Genomic DNA, 21,677 nt, shown 5'->3' with positions numbered 1-21,677 from the left:
AGATTATAAATAGAAAATAAAAACGGAGAACATAATTTAAAGACAACATATATATTCACAACTCAACTGAAGTAGCACTAACAAGTTACTGCTGTAATTAAATTAAATTAAACAAAACTTTTAACTACCCACCCAATTGCATTAACTAATTAATTAATTAATTACAGGATTAGGGATGGATTAACGGTAATCCTATTCGACTATTCCTACCCAAATGGGTCGGGTCGGGTCGTCTCATAAACGGGTAATTCTATTCGACCATTCCTTCCCAAATGGGTCGGGTCGTCTCATAAACGGGTAATTCCTCCATTCCGATGCCGGAAAGGTTCTCCAGTTCGAACAGATCGGAACTTCCACAGCTTCCGGCGTCATCTTCTTCAGCTTCGTCGTCGTCGCCATGGAAGATGTGATTTGTGGTTTGCGGTTTTCTCACCCGATCAATTTCATACTCGAATTGATTTTTCCGGTGGTAGCTTCTCAGAAGGTCTCTGGCGGCCGCCTCCACTCGCCGGCTTTTCTTCATTGCTTCCGCCATCAGCTCTTCCCTGATCATGGCAGCGGCGGTGGTGGTGGTGGTAGGGAGATTGAAATTTAATGTCTGGTTGCGTTCACACGGCCGGCGGGAATCATCGCTGTCGTCGACGATGACGCTCACCGGAGAAAACCTGACGGACCTTTTTCCGGCGGTGGACGATTTTGATTTTCCTCGAGAAGACGACGGCGTTTTGCTGAGACACGATCGCGAGAACGACGACGCCGACGAACAAGTCGACGCGTTCGCAGATTTCGCCGCCGACGAAGAATCCGGCGACTTATTATGCTTCGCCGGATTATTCCCTCCGGCGAAGAGCGAGTTCAGGAATCCGGCGAGGCGGCCGCCGGGAGACACCGGCTGCTGCTTCACTTTCTTCAAATCGCTGTACAATTTCAGCGCTCGTGATTTCGTCTTCATAAACGATCCTCCTCCCGCCGGAATATTCTTCTCCGTTCCCTCTCCGCCGTACCGCCGGCAGTTACTCTCCAAATTCCCGCCGCCTCTCTCCTTCCCCGCCCCAGAACCGCCGGTCCGAACCGGCTTCGGCCTCTGAACCTCCTTCTCCACTGCGAAAACTCCGGTTCGAACCAGTTTCGGCCGCTGGACGGCGGCGGGGAAAGCGGATTCAGCGTCGGAGGAGGAGAAGAAGCCATAACCGCCGCTGCCGCTAGAATCAGAGGAGCTGGAGCTGGAATTAAGCTCCTTCCTCCAGAACTTGTCCGTTTCCAAATTATCGGCGGCGGCGGCGTTCTTCCGATTCCGAACATCGACCTTCTCGGAAACCTTCTTCTCCATCCACTTCTCGATCATACACGCTCGCCGGAAATTCGCCATTTCCTCGTGATCAGTCGTCCTGCCGCCATAGTTGTGCTTCATATTCTTCGTGGTATTTCTATCCTCCTCCTCCGCCGCCGCCTCGTCTTCCCCCAAATCAATCGACCGGTAAATCGCGTCCAGCAAGGACGACGAGAACGACGGATTACTCGATGACCTAAAGCACGAAATCGATTGCTGCGCCTGGAAATCCACCATAGCTGCTTCTGCTGCTGCTGCCTGTATATATATTATATATAATAGAAAGAGAGAGACAAAAAGAGTAGCGACGGTGCAGGTGGAAGAAATTGAAAGGGAAATTGTCTGGGCGAGGGAGGGGCAAAAGCTGCAAATAAGAAGCTGGAGAAGGTTTGGTATGAATGGAGGCAAACAAAATGATGAGAAAGAAGACACTACAGTGGATTGGGATTGGGATTGGGAATGGAAATGGGAATGGGAAGGTGAGCAGCCATAGCCATGAGCAATCAAAGCTTGGAAGCACGCTTGCCTGCTGCTGCTTCACTGTCTTAATGCCAGAAAAAAGGTGCCCTTTATTTATATTGGATTTCTGCACTCTTGTTTCTATTTATATACATATATTTTTTATTTTTAACTTGATTAATAGTAATTTAAAAAAAAAAATAAAAATAACGCATTGATTGTTTATTTTTATTTTTAATTTCACATTAAGAAGTATTTACTTTATTTTTTATTTTTTTTTAAAAAAAAGAATTTAAAATAATATTTTTAAAAAATATTATAGTTATGAATAGTATAACCATTCTACTCATAATTTGATACATTAATTTTTATAGTACTATAATTTATATTTAAATTAGTATAGAAAAATGTACATTTACTTTTATTCTGTCAAGATTTAGATTTTATCTACAAATGGAGGGTGTGTTATATACCATTTACATTGCACATTCAATGAACCAAACGTAATATATATTTTTTTATTTTACACAATTTTTTAATAAAAAAATTGTATCAAAATATTATTTAAATAAAAAAATTAAATAAATATTTTATTTCATATTAATTTCAAACCACATTCAAATAAACAGATTTTTTTTTTAAAAAAAAAATCAAATTAAATATTGAGTATGCTTTTTTTGTGGTTTTTAATTTGAATTTTTTTAATATTGAGTATATGAAATACCTATCAATACTATATAATAAAAAAATAATAATATTTTATATTAAATTATTGATTTTTAAAAATAGATAGATTATATATTATATTTTTTTAATAATATTAATTAGACAATATAGATATATATATATATATATATTTTATTAGGTGAATACACCCAGGATAAAATTGAAGCGAAGATTTCCGGGTTTTAAATATAATTTAAAATAAGTACATAATAAAGTTTGGACCTTACATGGAGTGAATTTACTCATCATCATGTATCGAAATATAATATAAAATTCTTTATACCAATTTAAAATTATTTACAGAATTACCTTTTTATAGCTTAGGAAAAGAAGATAGAAATTAGTGTGGGCATATGTACATGCACGTGTACTAAAAAGTTACGATGACAATACCTTACTTGGAGCAATAAAATATTTATTTATTAAATAAATATATATACACGCACAAACTTTAGGAGTGATAATAATAAATTATTATATAGATAACTAGATATGCATGTAAACATTTTTAAATGCAAGTAACCAGTGGGGCAAAAGGAATAAATAAATTTATTTATTTTTAATGTAACTGTGGAGTGATAATAATCATAACACAAAGTATGGTTGCACTCGTGGGCTCTGAAACACACTTTTACTTTGAGGGTTTGGATGTGATACAAAGTTAAGAGGATATATTCTAAGGGAAGAAAGTTCAATCAAGATTTGATTTTGATTGAATTAAAGGAAGAAAATAATACATATAAATATATGTATATAAAAGAAAAGCTTAGGGTATGATTTAAGAAAAGTGATAAGAATGTTCACTAATTAAAACTTGTATAAGTGTGATGGTGACTTAAGTGCATAAAAGAAGCATCTTTTTTTTGTCAATACAAGAAATCATTGATTCTACAAACCTATTAACTAATTAATATTACTGTTACTATTGCAAGACATGCATTTATTCACAATACCCTGATGAAAATGGCACAAAATCAAGAAAGCTCATGAGGAATAGAAGTCCCAATCCAAGAATAAATGATGAATTTATTTAGTTAAATACAATAGAAAAATAAAAGACAAATCTTTTGTACATGCAAGATTTGCAATCAAGATTTCAAAGACTAATTAGAGGCACTATCTAAAGATTCCATTCACATCAATACAAGAAGCCGCCTTCCCACAAGCACATGTATTTTTCACTAAAAGAAAATTTGAAACATTTTAAATTCCACTCCAAAAATGCAAAACAAGAGTGAGAGAGAGAGAGAGAAACATTATAGTGGGAAGATGATGTTTGGTGAAGTGGACATGATGAAGAATTAAGAACAGAAGAAGAAAGTTGTTCAATCTTGTCAGTGCTCATACAAGTTTTCTCTCTCTCTCTCTCTGTTATGATCCCACTATCCTCCTCATTAACAATAGCAAGGCCAAGAAGTATAAACCCTAAACACCACAGTACCTAACCTCCATTCCCTGTATGTTTTTGTGATTACAGATGGTGTCAGGACACATCTTGATCATGGAGGACTTAACAACACCTAAGAGTCTGTGTGTGTGTGTGTTGTGTGTCCTGTTAAGTTGTCAAATTAAGTGGGGGCCAAGAAAATGGAAACAGGACAAGTACTCAGTGCAATAATACACATATTTTCAAAAAAAATAAAAAAAAGAAAGAAAAGTCTATGCAGTCTGGTCTGGACTGGAGCTGGACCCCTGCCTGAGTTCTGCAAGTTCACCTACTTGACTTGAATCAAAAGCATGTGTTCAAGTACTTGATTTCATAATGCCAGACCTATTCTTGCTGTTAATAATGGCCAAAATGAAGCTATTATACATATCTACATAGTTAGTTCAGTTACTACATCAAAAACAGCAATGGGGTTTGGGTTGGGGTGGGTGGGCTATCATTAGTGGAATGCCAAATGGAAAAACAAGAGTGGTTGAGTGCTTTAATTCAAGTTAAAGACAAGTGTGGGGAAAGAAAGAAAGGACAGTCACTAAAAGAGGATGTGTTTGGCAATCCTAAGAAACAAGAACTCAGATCAGAGAATGATGGATGGATCATCCCCAACCTAATACAGCCAAACAAAAGACACCCTAACCTAAGCTTTATCTTTTTTGTTTATTAGTTTTTTGGTTCTTACAAAAGGGGAGCCAAACAATGGACAAATCCCAAGTTTCCCCCACTGCACTAACTAAGGGCTTTTCAGGGGAACCAACAAAGAATTAAAGGGCAAAAAGTGGCAGGCAATAGAAGAGTCCAATCCTGAAAGGGAAGTAAAGGGAATCAAGAAACCTGGTGGGAGTGAGTGATCCAAGGCCCAAGCATTTGATTTGATTTGTAGGGCTATTTCTTTACTTATTTGTTTGTCTTTTGATAAAGCAATCTAAAGAAAGATATGTCCATACTTTGCTATTCCCAACTTCTCTTTACCCTTTACTTTTTCTTCACCCTTCACTGTCTATATTAAGTTATGCTGTCCAAACTTCCTACACTTTGAGACTCTTTCTTGTGATGAGCTCTTCAATTCAAGTGCTTTGTCATTCTACACCTCACTATTTAGTATTTAGGATCATATTCATTTCTAGATAAGAATTAAAGAGGTTATTGTGTTATGCAATGTAATATATGCATGTACTTTCATGAAAAATTCTTCTACCCTACACAACCTTAGAAAAAAAATAGGACTCCTGCTCCATTCTGGCATTGTAACTAGTAATATATATATATATACACATATTGCCCTGAAATGATTCACAAATCTACCAAAATATGCATCTTGATAGCAGGCATAGACAAATGGAAAGAAGTAGTTCAATTGGGATCAGATCCTATATGGATTATTTGATTTGCAAGAGCTTATTTAATGGCTAGATGTTTGATTATCTTTATCTAGGGAAATAGAATTAATGTGAATTTAGAATTTCCTATCCCATGCCTGTTTTTGGTGAAACAATAATGTGATAGAGTTATAATATTTTGCAAAAAGGTTTCAAAAGATTTTCAGAACCAAGGCGATGAGATTATCAAACAACGAAATTAAGGTGTAAAATGCACCTTAAAAGATTTGGATGATGATGATAATGTAATTTAACACACCATAGTTTGCAGTCACTTGACAAACACTTCACAAATGATTTCGATCCTCTGCTCAGAGACCATGCTGTATAAAGAGATGATGATGAATTTAGGTTCACAGGTACTGCTGTTGTATCCGAGCTTTGTTTTCATCCCACCACGACCGTGCTTGCATTTCACCAAATCTTTCGCGACTGCATTAGTGTTTTCTTAACCAGAGTTAGTGTTTAGTTACATATTGGATGATGGTATATGTATATGGATAGAAAAAGAAAACACCACACCTGAATCGCACTCTCCTAAGCTCCCGAGCACCACTTGGCAAGGATCTGATTGTGATGTAGACTCCAGGCTCGTCTTGCTCAACCCATTCACTCTCTCCATCGCTAGCATTGCTCACTGAAAGTTCTCCAGAGTGGTCTATGCCCCTTGACGAAGAGCTTGATCGTGCTGAACCATCAACGAATGATGCCTCAGCTTTCGCAGCATTGGCATAGGAGGGCTCGGAAGTTGAACTGAGGCCAACCGAGCAATGATGGTGGCAAGGCTGCAATGGATGGCGCTTGATTGAGTCTAAGGATGAGTCTCCAATTCCAGTAGGGCAACAGCTGCCATGGTTCCAATGCTCTGTATTCAATGGAGGCGTTGTGGCACAATCCTCAGTTGATTCAAGCTTTGAGTTCTGGGGAAAAAAATCAACAGAAATTACCACTTGGAAAAAGCTCAAATGATAGCAATTCTCATTGCCACATCAATGGCTTCGACCTTAGTATTTAAACATACACAATGGATAGAAACATGATCCGATAATTTCTTGCAGGTTCAAAGTTAAGCATACCTCGCCTTCAGAATGGGGCGGGGTGGGAAGAGGCACTGCAGGGTGATTAAATCTCTGGACATTGTATAGTTCCATAACTCTGTCATGGTTCTCAGCCCACCACTGTTGAGCTTGCCACTTGTTAAAGACCTCTCGGCTGTAAACACAATCCGGCAAAATTTGAAGCCAAGACTCGTATAACAAAGCAGAAACATGGAAGAATTTGGAAATAAAGCATTATAGTTTTACACCAACTTAAAGGAAGTATTATGTGAAGTTATATGGTAATGAAATTTCTTTTGTTGTGCATTTGGCAGTCCATCGGTTCATTTACACAATAACTATAAGATAAATCCAATTTCAATCTAGTATAATAGTCCATCTAGCTCTAAAAGGAACAAGCCCATAGATCCAGAATCATATATGATGTTTCAAGCAGTAAAATTTGGAATAACATCCCACAAACAACCTAAAAAAAAGTCACCATCCTCAGATATTTTTCACTGACTTCCTGGCCCCCAGGATGCACAATTATTGTCTGATATCATTGGCCTAATTGTTGGCCCTGAAAAGATCCCAATCATTCATTGCCGTATTACAACTTTTCCATTCCCGGACATGACACAAAAAATGATGCTACTCTACAACAGCCTCACATGTCCTCCATGAATGTCAGACTTTTCAGAGAAGCCTTTCTTCTGAAACCAATTCAAGTTCAGCGCTTTGCTTTTATCAATCCGATCAAGACTAATTAATTTATTGAGGCATGTAACTTAACAAGTAAGGTTCTTAAAGTTGAGCACAAAAAGCTAATCATTACGCAAACTCAATAGTATAATAATAATAATAATAATAATAATTTTGTTAAAAGGGGTAAAAATAGCAAAAGCAAAATGACGGCTAGGAGTTCGGAAAGAAGAAAAGGGAAGATGATTGATTTTCTTTAACAAAGGTATTTCTCCAAATCCCTGAAACCAACTAATGGAAACCCATCTCCATCCCCTTCCAAAGTATCTTCCATTCTGATTTGTTTCATGTGGACATTGTAATAACACCCAAGAAACCAATTCTTGATCAGCCCCACCACTTTTCACAGGGGCCACCTTTATTCCATAATTTGTGGGGGTAAATGCAACCTAGTGTGGATAGATTCTCATGCTCCATCCCATCCAACAACATCACTATACAGTTGAGAAAAAACACACCAGGAAAACGACCTGCCAACCCCAATTTCTAGAACCCAAATCAACCCTTGACTACTCAAACAAATCACACCTTTCAGGTTTCAGATCAAAAGGCACATTGAAAGTACACATCTATCTCTTCATCTACATTGCACTCACGAAGAACGATAAAATTGCAGAGCAAAATTGAAATCCAATGAAAATTAGTTGAAAACAGTGACTGTAAACCGCAAGTGGTTACCTGAAACGAATCCTCTTCAGATCATTCCCACCTTTTGGCATTGAAACGAATGTAATCAACACCCCAGGCTCAACCTGCGCTACCCATTCCTTCGGCTCGTCTTCTTCCATAAACAAAATCGACTCAGTCCTACCGCTGATCGAAGCAGGGGTGGATGATCCACTGGAAAACGCCTTCAGCTTCGCGGTTCCCATTTCCTTCTTCGGTGTAGAGGTGCCTGTCCTTCTGTACGGCCCGAAGAACCTCTCGGAAACTGAGGCAGCGTCTGAGTCCAAGTAGTCTCCGCCTCGATTCTGCCGCGACGAACACGAACACGATTTGCAGGTCTTACAGGCACCGGAGGCCTTCACTGCTATGTCCTTGATCTGAAACCACGGCAACCGCTAGGGCTAACCGACTCGAGAATATGAATATGGAATTGAGATTTTACCTGCGAAGTTAGGGCTTTAATAGCTTGCTTGGTGGACGGAGTGGCGCCATTCTCATCGTCCTCCGTCGGCTCGCGCAGAGATCCGGCGGTGTTGAGCTTCGGGCATGCTATGCAAGTTAACATTCTACTAACCAAGCTCGAACAGAGAAGAATTAACAGCTTAGAAACTCGGAATCAGAACTGAAAAAATCACCAAACAAAGAGATATAATACAGATTCGGAAAACGAAGCGACGATTCATTCACGAAGAATTCGAGAGAATGTATAGCGGCGGAAGAGACGAAACCATGCGTGCGTGTGTGCGTGCATGTGTATATGTGTATGCACACTAAATAGTTGCCCGAATCGAGAGAGACGAGAGTGATGGAGGTTGCGTCAATGGCGGAATCATGGAGTACAAAACAAAACACAGGTTCTAGACTCAGAAAGCTGCAGAAAGGAATCAAGAAAAAGCCATTGATTATTCTGCACCAATTATTCAGAGCAAGCAGAATCGAATCTCACATCTTCCTCTCCCCGATCTCGGGTCTGAATCTGATTGGTGATTAAATGAGGAGCATAATGATGAGGAAAGAAGCTGTTAAGATTTTTTGGGTTCTCGATGCCCATTGCCTGCTTGCTGCTGCTGCTACTTCGCAGGGACGACAATAAAATACACAGACCTGTATGCATACATGATACATACAGAGTTAAGGCCTTGTTTGAATGTCAATTCCAAATTTCAGATTTATTTTTTATTTTTTAACTAATACACAAAAATATCAAATATAGAAGAGAAAACATAATAAGATGGATCCTATGGCTGAATCCAATAAAAACCTTTCACTTTAAGTACTCCCTCCCTCTCTCCGTCCAATAACAAAGTTTCAATTTTTTATAGCGAGAAATAATGTAACAATCCAATAATGACATTTTATATTTCCTAAAAATACTATTTTCCTTTTTTTACTGTAAAAATTATTATACATTGATATATTCTCCTTTCCAATTACATTTTATATTTATATCACTCTAAATGAACCATGTGTAACAGGTAACATAAGGATTACCTCGCGGTCACAAATCTATCCCATACACCGTCAAGTTATCTCTTACATTTGGAACATAGAAATAGAGATATAAAAATAGAAATATTTTGTTTCTTATCTTATTTGATTAAGGCATAGATAAACAAAATTGAAAAAGTATTGTTTATTTATTTATATTTTTTACATTTAATTTTTATGATTTAACTTGTGTTTATTTATTTATTTTATTTATCTTATTATTATTTAATTTTTACTTCCTCTGTCCCAAAAGAAATGTCTTGTTGGAAGTTGTCACACGAATTAAGGAATAATAGTATTTAATTGAAAGTATGTATAAAATATGATGTAAAGGACTATAATGCCTTTGTTTTTTTAAAGATTTTAAAAAATATATTAGAGTAATAATTAGAGATAGTTTGGAAAAGTAGAAATAATTTTTTTATAAAGTGGGGACCGCAGTTAATAAATAAAGAAACAAGACAATTGTTTTAGTATAGACGAAAATGGAAAAACATGACAATTCTTTTGGGACAGAGGGAATATGATATTTTACATTCAGATTTCGTAGAATATTATATCTAAATTATTTTTAAAATAAATTATCAAACTAAAAAATAAAATTATATATTTTTCTGATCCAATTTATTAATTTTTAGTGATGAGTTAATTTTTTTCAATTAGCAAAATAGTGTATTTTCTTTGTGTGCTGTATTTTTTTCTCATATCTGTTTTAGCAAACAAAATAATCATTTTTCATTCTTTATTGAATTTATTCTCTACAATTCTTTTTTTTTTTCTCTTTCTTTTTTTTTTTTTTTTGTCATTTCAATTCTTTGTAGCAAACCCAATAAGTTCGAGAAAATGTTTATAAACTTTGCCATTAATAGGTCGGTTTACTTAAGATATCTATAGATACATATATATATATATTTATTTATTTATTTTCAAAAACACTTGCCAGCTAAAATTTGTTTTTGTCATTAAATTGCTAATTATATTGTGAGCTCAAGAAGTGACTCGTGTGCTTATAATTCTACTATTATAATTCACTTTATAGTACAATTTTGAATTTATTTAATTTATATATATATATATATATATATGTCGGCATGCTTGAATTATAAACAACGGTAATAATAACAGTGGCAGATTGAATTGAATTCCACCTGCCACTATTTATTAATTACATCTCATTAATTGAATTCAATGTAATTATTGTATGACCAAATATTATAAGCTGCATTAAAAATTTTGAACGTATTTGATTTTTTATTTTTATTTTTATTTTTTGATCTAAAAAATAATTGGATAATAATCTTGACGTGGCCTTAGTAAATTGGAACTAATTAATAAAAATAATAATTATTGTAATTTTAAAATGAAAATAAGCTTTTTGGTAGCGTATAAAATATTGTGTTTATTAAGTGTATAAATTAATTGTCTTATCTTAGTGTATAAAATAATTGTCGCCTTTAATTAACTTAATTTATTAACACTATTAATTAAAAAATAGTACTGATTAATAATTTTATTTTTACAACTGATTAATCGTTCAACCGTAAAGCACGTTGCCACGTCATCCATAGTTATATAACTACCCGTTCGAGGGCCCACCGGCCTCCACCGCCGGTCAGTTCACGATGCCGATTTCCTCCGCCGTCGCCGCCATTGCTACCTCAGAGCGGGAAAAGCGATACAGGCGAAAATAGCATGATAAATACTAGGAGCAGCTGCAGCAGCTAGGTAACACGTACATCCAGACGACGTATAGATCGTGGATTAACGCCTCCTGTTCTGTGTGGTCGATACGATTCCCGAAATTTCCATTTGCGGATCGTTCAATTGATTTCTCAGTGCAGTGCAGACGCATCGAGGATGTCGAATTTGAGAAGGAGATGGGCCAGCAGAGACAAACCGACGACGACGACGCCGGATCCAGAGGAGAAAAAGCCCACGCACACGTTGAAACCGGCGGCGAAGCAGCGGAAACGATTCTCCTGTCAATCCTGCGTGAATACCTGCTTTTGGTTCATCGGCTGCATATGCGTCATGTGGTGGTTGCTTTTGTTTGCGTACAATTTGTTGCCTTCTTCCATTCCGCAATACGTGACGGAGGTGATCGCCGGACCGATGCCCGACCCGCCGGGAGTGAAGCTCAAGAAAGAAGGCTTGCTCGTCAAGCATCCGGTGGTTTTCGTGCCGGGGATTGTGACCGGAGGGCTGGAGCTCTGGGAAGGACATGAATGTACGGAAGGTTTGTTCAGGAAAAGACTGTGGGGAGGCACATTTGGGGAAGTTTACAGGAGGTAAAACATATGACACCTTCTTCTCCATAATAATCTCTTAATTTAGCTGAAAAACTACATCCACCGATAATGGACCTCTTCCTGTTGCTTTGTTGTTGATCATTTCCTCAGTTCAATAGCTTTTTGTGCATTTGTATGAGCTTTTGTTACATTGATAATGGATCTCTTCCTGTTGCTTTGTCTGTTGATGCTTTTCTCCGTTCAATGGCTTTTTTTGGGCGCATTTCTATAATCTTTTGTTGCATTGATGATTAGTATCTTCCTGTTGCTCTATTGTTAATAATTTGTCTCAGTTCAGTAGCTTTTTTGTGCATTTATATGAGCTTTTGGTACACTGATAATGGATCTCTTCTTCCTGCTGTGTAGTCGTTGATGACTTTCTTAGTTCAATAGCATTTGGTGTGCATTTATATGAGCTTTTGTTACACTGATAAAGGATTTCTTTTTCTTGCTGCGTAGTCGTTGATGACTTTTTTAGTTCAATAGCATTTAGTGTGCATTTATATGAGCTTTTGTTACACTGATAATGGATCTCTTCTTCTTCCTGCTGCTGTCATTGATGATTTTCTTAGCTCAATAGCATTTAGTATGAGTTTATATAAGCTTTTGTTACACTGATAATCGATCTCTTCTTCCTGGTGCTTAGTCGTTGATGATTTTCTTATTTCAATAGAGTGCGCATTTATATGAGCTTGTGATACACTGATAATCGATCTCTTCTTCCTGCTGCTTAGCCGTTGATTATTTTCTTAGTTCAATAGCATTTAGTGTGCATTTGTATGAGCTTCTGTTACACTGATAATGAATCTCTTCTTCCTGCTGCTTTGTTGTTGATGATTTTGTCTCAGTTCAATTCCCTTTTGTGCATTTGTAAGAGGGTTTGTTTCATTTTGTCTTTCTTTGTAGACCTTTATGTTGGTTGGAACATATGTCTTTGGACAACCAAACTGGTTTGGATCCTCCTGGTGTTAGAGTTAGGCCTGTCACTGGTCTTGTTGCTGCAGATTACTTTGCTCCTGGATATTTTGTCTGGGCAGTTCTAATAGCCAACCTCGCCCAGATCGGATACGAGGAGAAAAACATGTACATGGCTGCCTACGATTGGAGGCTTTCCTTCCAGAACACAGAAGTACTGCACCTTTCACATATACACCAATCCTGTATACATTCATAATCCTGTTTTGTATTGGTTTAAGCCGTTGTGTTCTAATAGCATATTTCTTCGAAAGGTGCGCGACCAAACAATGAGCAGAATGAAAAGCAAGATCGAGCTGATGGTCGCGACAAATGGTGGCAACAAGGCTGTGATCACAGCCCATTCAATGGGCGTTCTGTACTTCTTACATTTTATGAAATGGGTAGAAGCCCCTGCGCCGATGGGGGGAGGGGGTGGATCAGACTGGTGTGCTAAACATATAAAGGCTGTGATGAACATCGGCGGACCATTTTTAGGCGTCCCCAAAGCCGCCTCCGGGCTTTTCTCTGCAGAAGCAAGGGATGTTGCTGTTGCAAGGTATGCGCATTGGAAAATAGTCAGATGAATCGATGACAATTACAGCTTCTATGATCTTGCATTCATAGCCTGTGTGTATCCAGGGGCATTGCAGCTGGTGTTCTTGATAAGGATTTGTTCCACATCCAAACTCTACAGCATATAATGCAGATGACAAGAACATGGGATTCCACAATGTCGATGATCCCTAAAGGAGGCGAAACCATTTGGGGCGACCTCGACTGGTCGCCAGAGGAAGACTACGCTCCTAGCAGAAAAAAACATTACTTTGCATATGATGACAAGTCCAACCACACAGAAACTGAACCTCTAAAAAAAGCAAAAAGATATTATGGAAGAATCATATCATTTGGAAGAGATGCTGCAGAGGCAGACTCTGCAGAGATTCAAAGGACTGAGTTTAGAGTAAGAGTTTAATGCACTTCAATTTTGTGATCTTGAATCAATTTTTTTGTGAAAATGCAATTTAATTTGTGATCTGAATTCAATGATTTTGTGACAATGTAGGGTGCTGTGAAGGGCAACAGGGTCATAAACTACACTTGCTACGGTGTATGGACAGAGTACCATGAGATGGGGATCAGTGGCATCGCGGCCATAGCCGAATACAAAGTGTACACCGCCGGAGATATAATGGATCTGCTGCGATTCGTGGCGCCAAAAATGATGGAGCGCGGCAGCGCTCATTTTTCCTATGGGATAGCCGAGGATTTGGACGATCCCAAGTACTCGCACTACAAATATTGGTCGAATCCATTGGAAACCAGGTGAGAATCCAACAAAGAAACTAACGACACAATACATGATATATACTCATACAACACATCTTATAAATATGAACATACATGACATATGCTATTTGCTAGTTATTCATATGCTGACCGAGGAAATCAGTATGGAGTTGATTTTTCTCAATCAGTATGATAACCATTTCCGAGCTAGATGAGTTATAAACATTGTGAAGATGAACTATGGTTTTTTTTTTTTTTTTTCGCAGGCTACCGAGTGCTCCGGAGATGGAGATCTTCTCCATGTACGGCATAGGCATCCCGACGGAGCGAGCTTACATCTACCAGCAAAATCTTGTAGTTTCAGAATGCAACATTCCATTTCAGTTCAACACATCAGTTTACGAAGACGACGAAGACAGGTGCATAAAAGCCGGCGTCATCACAGTGGATGGCGATGAAACGGTGCCTGTCATAAGCGCAGGCTTCATGAATGCCAAGGGCTGGCGCGGCAAGACGAGATTCAATCCTTCGGGTATGAAAACATACATTCGTGAGTACAAGCACGCCCCTCCGGCGAATCTTCTAGAAGGGCGGGGCACGCAGAGCGGCGCACATGTTGATATACTCGGAAACTTTGCGCTGATTGAGGACATTATGAGAGTTGCTGCAGGTGCCACCGGAGAAGAACTGGGAGGCGACACTGTGTACTCGGACATCTTCGAATGGTCGAAAAACATCGATTTAGCTCTATAACTTAGCTTGTATAGGTGTATCAACATAGACATAGACATACATATATGCTTGTAAGTAATTAGACACAAGGTATCAGTTTTGAGCATGGCCTAACATTCTGCTGAATACAAACATCATCTTAGAAGAACAAATTTGAAAGGAACCTCACCTCACAACTGTCTTTGAAATGAGAATACAATGTAATGTATGATTTATTTAAGCAGAGTAATTTTCATAATAAATATATATATATATATATAATGTTCACATATTAACACAATCGTTCATAAAAAAAAAAAAAAAAAAAAAAAACTTCGAATAAAAAAAACTTCAAATACAAATAAAAAAAATCATTACGAAAAAAGTCAAATATTCAATCTAAATATATTTGATATTTGTTTACACAATTTTGTGTACCACACACCAATCATTTCATCTAAATACGCTAGGTGAACGAAATAATATTATATTTTACCCACTCTCAGGGATTGAAACAAGCCCCGAGAGCTTGGTTCTAGCGAATAGAGAAGCATTTCAAGCTGAGTATGTAGCAGCAACTAACCGTGCCTGCTAATGACTCAAAGGTTTACTTGAAGATTTGAATGAAAAATAAGAAAATAAGATTGAAGTTATGTGTCATAATAAAGCATATAAATATAAAATGTCATTACTGAAGAGATTTGGTTAATCGAGAGGAATTGAAGTTGGTATTCTGCTGCACTAAGGATCAGTTGTTGACATAATGACGAAGTCAATCAAGTTGGAAGATTTTTGCGGGTTGTGGGCATTGTTGGGTGTGAAGCTTGTGCAGCGTGTGTATGATATGACAGTTGGGTCTTTGGAGTCTATTTTGAATCTTGAATAAGTATTAGGGTCGATCTTATTTTTCCTCCTTGTTTCTAGTTGTTAGTTATTGAGTTGGATTCGTGTGTATTTCTATGTATGGCTACTTGCTTCTTGAATAAAATTATCACATTTATATTGTGATTATTTTCATTAAAAAAAAATAACATATTTGTAATGAAAACCAAAGACGATGACTTGCTTATGTGAACTTTAGACATTAAATTTAATAAGTTATATTTCTAATATTATCAGTGACAGAAAAAATAGATTTAAGAATGAAAAAGTTTAGTCACAAAAATACAATTTTCTTGTAATGTTTTGTTACGACTTGCTTGACTATGAATTACGAGGACAAAGGAAAAGAAAAGGCAATCATACTTAAAAAGATTATTATTGTTCTTCTTGATTCATTCATTGATTCATCAATATGTGTTCTTACATATTCGTTTGCACTTCCTCAGACACAAAGAGTGTGCTTGTTTGTAGGTTTTAATTTTTTTGTTTGAATTTTTGAAAAGTACAAAGCTAAATTTGAATAATTGTTTCACTTGATATGTATATTTCGAATATAAAATAAATTTGTAATATTAATATAAAAAAAATAATTTTTTTTTATATGATATATTTTTTAGAAAAAAAATAATTAAAATTATAAAAAACATACTGTAAAATCCACAAAAGAACACAACCAAAATAGTGAACATAGTCACATAGACATAATATGTTGTATGTTACATCATGTAATATTAGGCCTTGCTCTTAAACTTCCTTTGCGCCTTCAGATCGACCACAACAATCGAGATATTATCCTCCCTACCTCTCTGAAAAGCGAGGTTGGCCAAATACTCAGCAGCTTCTTGTGCAGCCGGGTCGACCGCTTGGCCCCTCTGCCCATTTGATTTAGTCCCGTTCTTCTTGTGCCATACCAGGAGCCGTTTACGTGCAACCTCGCACGCCTCCTCATTTGTCAGCACATCCCACAACCCGTCACTGGCCATCACGAGGCACTCGTCCTCTCTACTTCGGTCCATAATCATCACTTCGGGTTCGGGAATTATCCATGGCTTCAAGCACCAGTCACCTTAGCAAATTCGAAAGTTTCAGCTCATATATATATATATATATGTATGTAATGGCCTAAAATGGATGATAGACTTACCAATGGATCTTGAAATTGCCAGAATACCGAAAACACGATGCCCGATGACTATGCCGCCGGAGGACTCGATCCGAGCATTTTCATCCTCACGGTTTGGCTGCCAAGCACACGAGAACAAATTAACAAACTTAAAACAAAAAAATCCGCAGCTGTGAACGACTTACCTTGTGATCGACAGAAAGTGGGATGGCTTCTTTACCACGATAAAGGACAGCCCTCGAATCCCCACAGTTGGCGACTATAATATGCGATGAGCAAAGCACTGCAACTACTGCAGTCGATCCAACGGTTTCAGGGGCGACAGGTCCGAAGGTGCTAGTAGACGTTATCCTACAGGCCTTCCCTCCAACTTCGTCGTCGACTGTTGTGAAGCACCTCTTGAAGACCTCCTCCCATTGTGCCTTCCAACTCTCCATGTCGTTCCCATTCACCTGAAAATCCTCAATCACATTCCTTAGCTCGTCTGCAAGAGCTAAGTGAACGCGTTCTCCGCAGTATTTCGCAACCTAAAAAAATGAAACGCCACCGAGAATGTAGTATTAAAAATTAAGTTAGCTTCGCATAAGTCGTCAATGTAGAAATTTACAAACCTGATCCCCACCGTGACCGTCGTACACCCCAAAGAAATGGGAAGTCAGGTGGCTCAATGTCTCGCCTACACCGTCTGTTCCATGGTCGCCGATTAACATTTTGCTTGGGATTTTCATGAAGTGAGGCTCGGCGGTGACAACATCTTCCATCTCAGGCCGGAGTCCGCAAACAGAGACGGTACCCCATCGAGGTAGGCAGTCCGATTCAAAGACCTTCTTCATTGGTGTCTTGTTCGATTCAGGATTTGCCATGGAACACGATCGAAGTCGAACCAGAATTATATTGTTAGCTTGTTGATTCTGTCGAATGGTTTCCAAGTATCTTCACGTTAATGCTAAGCGTTTTCAGTTTAAAGTAGAAGACTAATAATTAATTTTGGGAGATTACTAAAATATGACAGTAATGTAACTACATATATATAAGTTATATCTTATCCAATAGTTGTTAATTATTTTAGATTTTTTTTAAAAGATTCTATCCTATCAAATCTATATTTGTTAAATCATAACCAACTAAAATTCTCTCTTGCCCCTAAATCACATTGAATTTATAACCATACTCACATCCCCACTTTATAAATAGTCTTTCATAAATATTTGATAAATATGGATAATAGCAAAAAAAAAAAAAGACTGACGAAGGAAGTAAGAAAGGATAGGAAAAATTCAAGATCTTGACTGAATGAGAGATGGAGATGGTGTTGAGATATTTTAGATATTTGATTTAGTAGATTAAAATTAGTATTATATTTGTTTCTTAATTTAGGTAGTGTTAATTAAAATTTTCTTTATAGCGTATATAATTTTAACTATGATCGTTATACCATAATTAGAAGACGGCGCCGTTGTTGCCATAGAAGTATTCCGTTTCGTGCCAAATCGCATACTTCTTTGTTCATTAGGATATCCCACAAGCCGTCGCTACTGTCGTTGTTCTTGGCCTGGGGAATAATCATTACTTCCGGATCTGGGATGATCCATGGTTCCCGATGGATCTAGACATTGCAAGAACTCCAAACACGAGATCCTTGTTCCATTGGATCACCTTGCCTCATACGGCTTCATTTCTCGCGTATTCATCATCTCGATGATATGTGGTATAAATTCACAACTGTAGTATCAGAGGCCATTGATCATCCATCCTCTGGATGATACGTGATATAAATTTACAACTGTCGTATCAGAGGCGATGGATCATCCCCGTTCCGATAGTGATGATCATTCTTTGGACCAAGGACAATCACTGTCTGATTCTTGCTGGCGACGGCTTAGTGGGGTGTCTTAACGAACGAAGAGTATGCGATTTGCCACGAAAGCGAATACTTCGATGGCACAAGAATAACGACCCTGTCAGGGACGCCTATGCTGGAAGCTCGAACAAATAAATTGGGAATCATCGGAGCCGCCGGAGAAACGTTGTTCATTGCTCGCCGGAGGAAGAAGCTGCCGCCGTCGACAGCTGAGTTGTAATCTGTCTGAAATTTTTAATTGATTTTTTTTCACCCAAAGAAAACATAATCCGTGAGGTGCAATTTGGAAGACTCGTAATAGTCTTTTGATTTCAATTTGTTTTCTTTTCAATTCAATTAAGGGCCTGTTTTCTTTGTTGTTCGAAGTTTAATTTCCAGAAATGCATTGCTTGTTAATCTATAATTTTTAGTTTCTATTAAGTTATTATTGATTTGACTTCTGTTTAAATTTGTTTCAGCTAGTTAAAACTTGTATTTGTTTACGAAGTTTGTTCCATAAACCCATGAATTATAAATTCACAATAGCTTTTCAAAATCATAATTTAGAAATAGTATTCAAACAACTAAATTTCTTAGATCATAGGAATGATTTTCTCCATAGGTTTAGCTTTTGAAAGAAGAAGACTTCTAATAGGATTTTTTTTTTTCTTTTTTCTAGATTGAATAGCATTTTAAAGAAATTAGTCATTTTTTTTAAAGACATATAAAAACTAGGAATGTTTAGCGGGGCGGGTTCGGGACGGATTCTGCAGGTTCTGAGACCCGTCCTGCTAGAAAATATTAGGCTCCGAGACCCGCCCCGCTTCGCTTCCACCCGGCTCCAGGACCCGCACCGCCCCGAACCCTTCGGATTCATGGCCAACCCGGCAAACCCGTTTTTTTAAAAAAATATATAATAATAAATATTTTTTTAACAATCGAATACTAAAACAAATAGCATTAAAAGAAAAAAAAATCTAAAAATAATCAAATATTGATCCATAAAAATAAGATAAATAAATAAATAATATATTTTTATTATATAAATATAAATATATTAGGTATAATAATTTTAAAAAATTATTTGGAGCAGGCGACTAATTGAATTTTATATTTAAAATTATTTAAGTAAATAAATAATATATTTTTATTATATAAATGTACATATATATTAATTATAATAATTTTAAAAAATATGCGGGTTCGGGTTGGAACGAATATTTAGTAAAACCTGTAACCCGCCCCGAAACCGGCCGGGTTTAAAATTTTAAATCCACAACCCGCCCCAAAACATATTATTTAGACCCGAACCCGCCACATTAAGAGCGGGTCCGGGGCTAACCCGCCCCATTTTGACATACCTAATAAAAACACAAAGTCTTATGTTAAGTATAAATGAGCTAACAAATCCCACAAATTTATGTTCGACTATAAACATATTACTAATTATCTATATAATTAAAAGTAAAACTAATCAAAATAAATATGGCCTGATGTTCGATAGCTGAAAATCTTTGTTAATTTTTTTACCAAAAAAATAATTTATCTTTTTTCATTTTCTAAATCCTTATCTTAAAATTAATAATAGTTTTGTATAATAAAATTTTATTATCTACTTTCAATATATATTTTTTAAAAACTAATTAGTACTTTTATATAATAGAATTTTACTACTACAATAACTATACTTTCCAAAAGTTTATCCAAAATAAATAATAATTTTCCATTATAAAATTTTATTACTATAAGTATTTTTTTTATAATTTTAAAATTTTGAAAAATATTTACAATATTTATACTTTTCACTAAATGACTAAATTGAAAAGGTTCTAGAGTTGTATTTTTATTTTTTATCACAATATATAGAGTATTTTTGCATGGCCAAGTCATTTATTACTGTTTTATCAATTTTTTTCCTTTTCGAAAAGAAAAGATAATAATTTAAATAGAATTGTATAAACCAATTCTAGTTTATAATTAACTTTGAAATTTGTTTAATTTTTATTTAAATAATAATTGGACAATAATAATAATAATAATTTTGAAAGATTACTTTCAAAATTTGTTCCTCTGAAATGATGTCATATACAGCCGAACTATAGCTATGTTCAAAACTGATTACTTGTGTAGGATTTTTAAAATATTTTAGTTAGTGTGTAGGATTTATTAAAAACTTTTATTTTTAGTTATTGAAAATTAAGTAGGATTTTTTAATATTAGTGTGTAGGATTTTTTAAAAATATTTTAATATTAGTTATTGAAAATTTTCTTAAAATATTTGTTTTTATTTTTAAATTTCTATAAAATGGTATATATTTTAACTAAAAAATTAGAAATATTGTAAAATGTAGAATAACAAATCATTGGCATAGATTAATTTTTAATTATTTTTTTTTCGATTACTTTATAATTTTAAAGATATTTATTCTAATATATTTATTTTTAATAAAAAAATTTACATTTTATAAAAGAACAAATCATTAGTATACTAGATTTCATTCACTCTTACCCAGCTCAAGCTCAAATTGGAGACAGCTTCATGAACCAAAATTCCTATCAAAATTAATGTTCGGCTACTTCGTTTTCCCATTTCATTTCTTTGGAGTGTACGACGGTCACAGGTTCTTAAATTTTTTTATATTGACGATTTACGCCTACGCATCGGAGGCTAACTTAATTTTAACTACATTATCGGTAGTGTAGTGTTCCATTTTTTTAGGTTGCAAAATACTGCAGAGAGCTCGTTCACTTAGCTTTGGTAAAGTAGACGAGTTAAAAAAATGTTAAAGATGCTCAGGTGAACGAGAATGCGACACCATAGCTTTTTAATGAAGAAGTTGGAGGGTATGCCTCATTTCCAAAATAGATTACCTTATGTCTACTGGCATCTCCGAACTTGTAACCCGTAGACTACAGTGGTTTGTTGATCACATATTATAGGCCCCAAGTGGGGATTTGAGGGCTGTCCTCTATCATGGTAATTGATCACAAAGTAAGTCGTTTACGGCTATGGATTTTTTCATATTTTTTTCTGAACTAAATAATGCATTTTTGTTTTAAGTGTGCTCGGCGGCCAAACTGTGAAGACAGGATGGATGTGCTCGGATCAAGTCCTCCGGCGGCAAAGTCATCCAACAGAACGAGAACCGAACATGTTCTTGCAATATAAAGATCCATCGGTAGGTCGATACTCGTGGTCATCCATTTTTTAGGTTATCGCATATAAGCCGAAACTTTCCAACTTGCTAAAGTGACCAGTACTTTAAAACCGTGGATAATCTCCAACATGAAGTAATGA

The 21,677-nt window shown here is 36.3% G+C and overlaps 4 protein-coding genes across 5 annotated transcripts; 1 reads left to right on the top strand and 3 right to left on the bottom strand.

Moving 5' to 3' along the window:
• Positions 1 to 30: 30 nt before the first annotated feature.
• LOC127262775 (protein BIG GRAIN 1-like A) lies at positions 31 to 1,886 on the bottom strand. Its single transcript, XM_051291586.1, has one exon. The coding sequence runs from the start codon at positions 1,565 to 1,567 to the stop codon at positions 251 to 253; it is 1,317 nt and encodes a 438-aa protein (XP_051147543.1). The 5' UTR covers positions 1,568 to 1,886; the 3' UTR covers positions 31 to 250.
• Positions 1,887 to 5,503: 3,617 nt separating this feature from the next.
• On the bottom strand, positions 5,504 to 8,897 carry LOC127263035 (protein Brevis radix-like 2). Of its 2 annotated transcripts, none has more exons than XM_051291958.1 (6): positions 8,532 to 8,897; positions 8,246 to 8,425; positions 7,816 to 8,180; positions 6,412 to 6,547; positions 5,858 to 6,255; positions 5,504 to 5,767 (listed from the first exon to the last, which is right to left on the bottom strand). In XM_051291958.1, exons 2-6 carry the CDS (start codon positions 8,366 to 8,368, stop codon positions 5,689 to 5,691), a joined length of 1,101 nt encoding a protein of 366 aa, XP_051147915.1. In that variant the 5' UTR covers positions 8,369 to 8,425; positions 8,532 to 8,897; the 3' UTR covers positions 5,504 to 5,688. The 2 variants fall into 2 exon arrangements, with proteins under 2 accessions (XP_051147915.1, XP_051147914.1); XM_051291957.1 differs by having other exon boundaries at positions 8,750 to 8,897.
• Positions 8,898 to 10,912: 2,015 nt separating this feature from the next.
• LOC127262807 (phospholipid:diacylglycerol acyltransferase 1-like) lies at positions 10,913 to 14,741 on the top strand. Its single transcript, XM_051291635.1, has 6 exons — positions 10,913 to 11,579; positions 12,486 to 12,708; positions 12,809 to 13,092; positions 13,176 to 13,497; positions 13,600 to 13,859; positions 14,090 to 14,741. The coding sequence occupies exons 1-6, from the start codon at positions 11,149 to 11,151 to the stop codon at positions 14,574 to 14,576; spliced, it is 2,007 nt and encodes a 668-aa protein (XP_051147592.1). The 5' UTR covers positions 10,913 to 11,148; the 3' UTR covers positions 14,577 to 14,741.
• Positions 14,742 to 16,147: 1,406 nt separating this feature from the next.
• On the bottom strand, positions 16,148 to 18,106 carry LOC127262910 (protein phosphatase 2C 16-like). The gene is made up of 5 exons (XM_051291777.1): positions 18,038 to 18,106; positions 17,151 to 17,450; positions 16,725 to 17,066; positions 16,561 to 16,657; positions 16,148 to 16,482 (listed from the first exon to the last, which is right to left on the bottom strand). Exons 1-5 carry the CDS (start codon positions 18,104 to 18,106, stop codon positions 16,148 to 16,150), a joined length of 1,143 nt encoding a protein of 380 aa, XP_051147734.1.
• Between the last annotated feature and the right edge of the window lie 3,571 nt (positions 18,107 to 21,677).

Source organism: Andrographis paniculata, unplaced genomic scaffold, assembly GCF_009805555.1.
Source record: "Andrographis paniculata isolate CXL003 unplaced genomic scaffold, ASM980555v1 Contig66END, whole genome shotgun sequence".
NCBI classification, from domain to species: Eukaryota; Viridiplantae; Streptophyta; class Magnoliopsida; order Lamiales; family Acanthaceae; genus Andrographis; species Andrographis paniculata.
The sequence above is the reverse complement of the archived record's forward strand: the minus strand, read 5'-3'. Positions and strand labels throughout refer to the sequence as shown.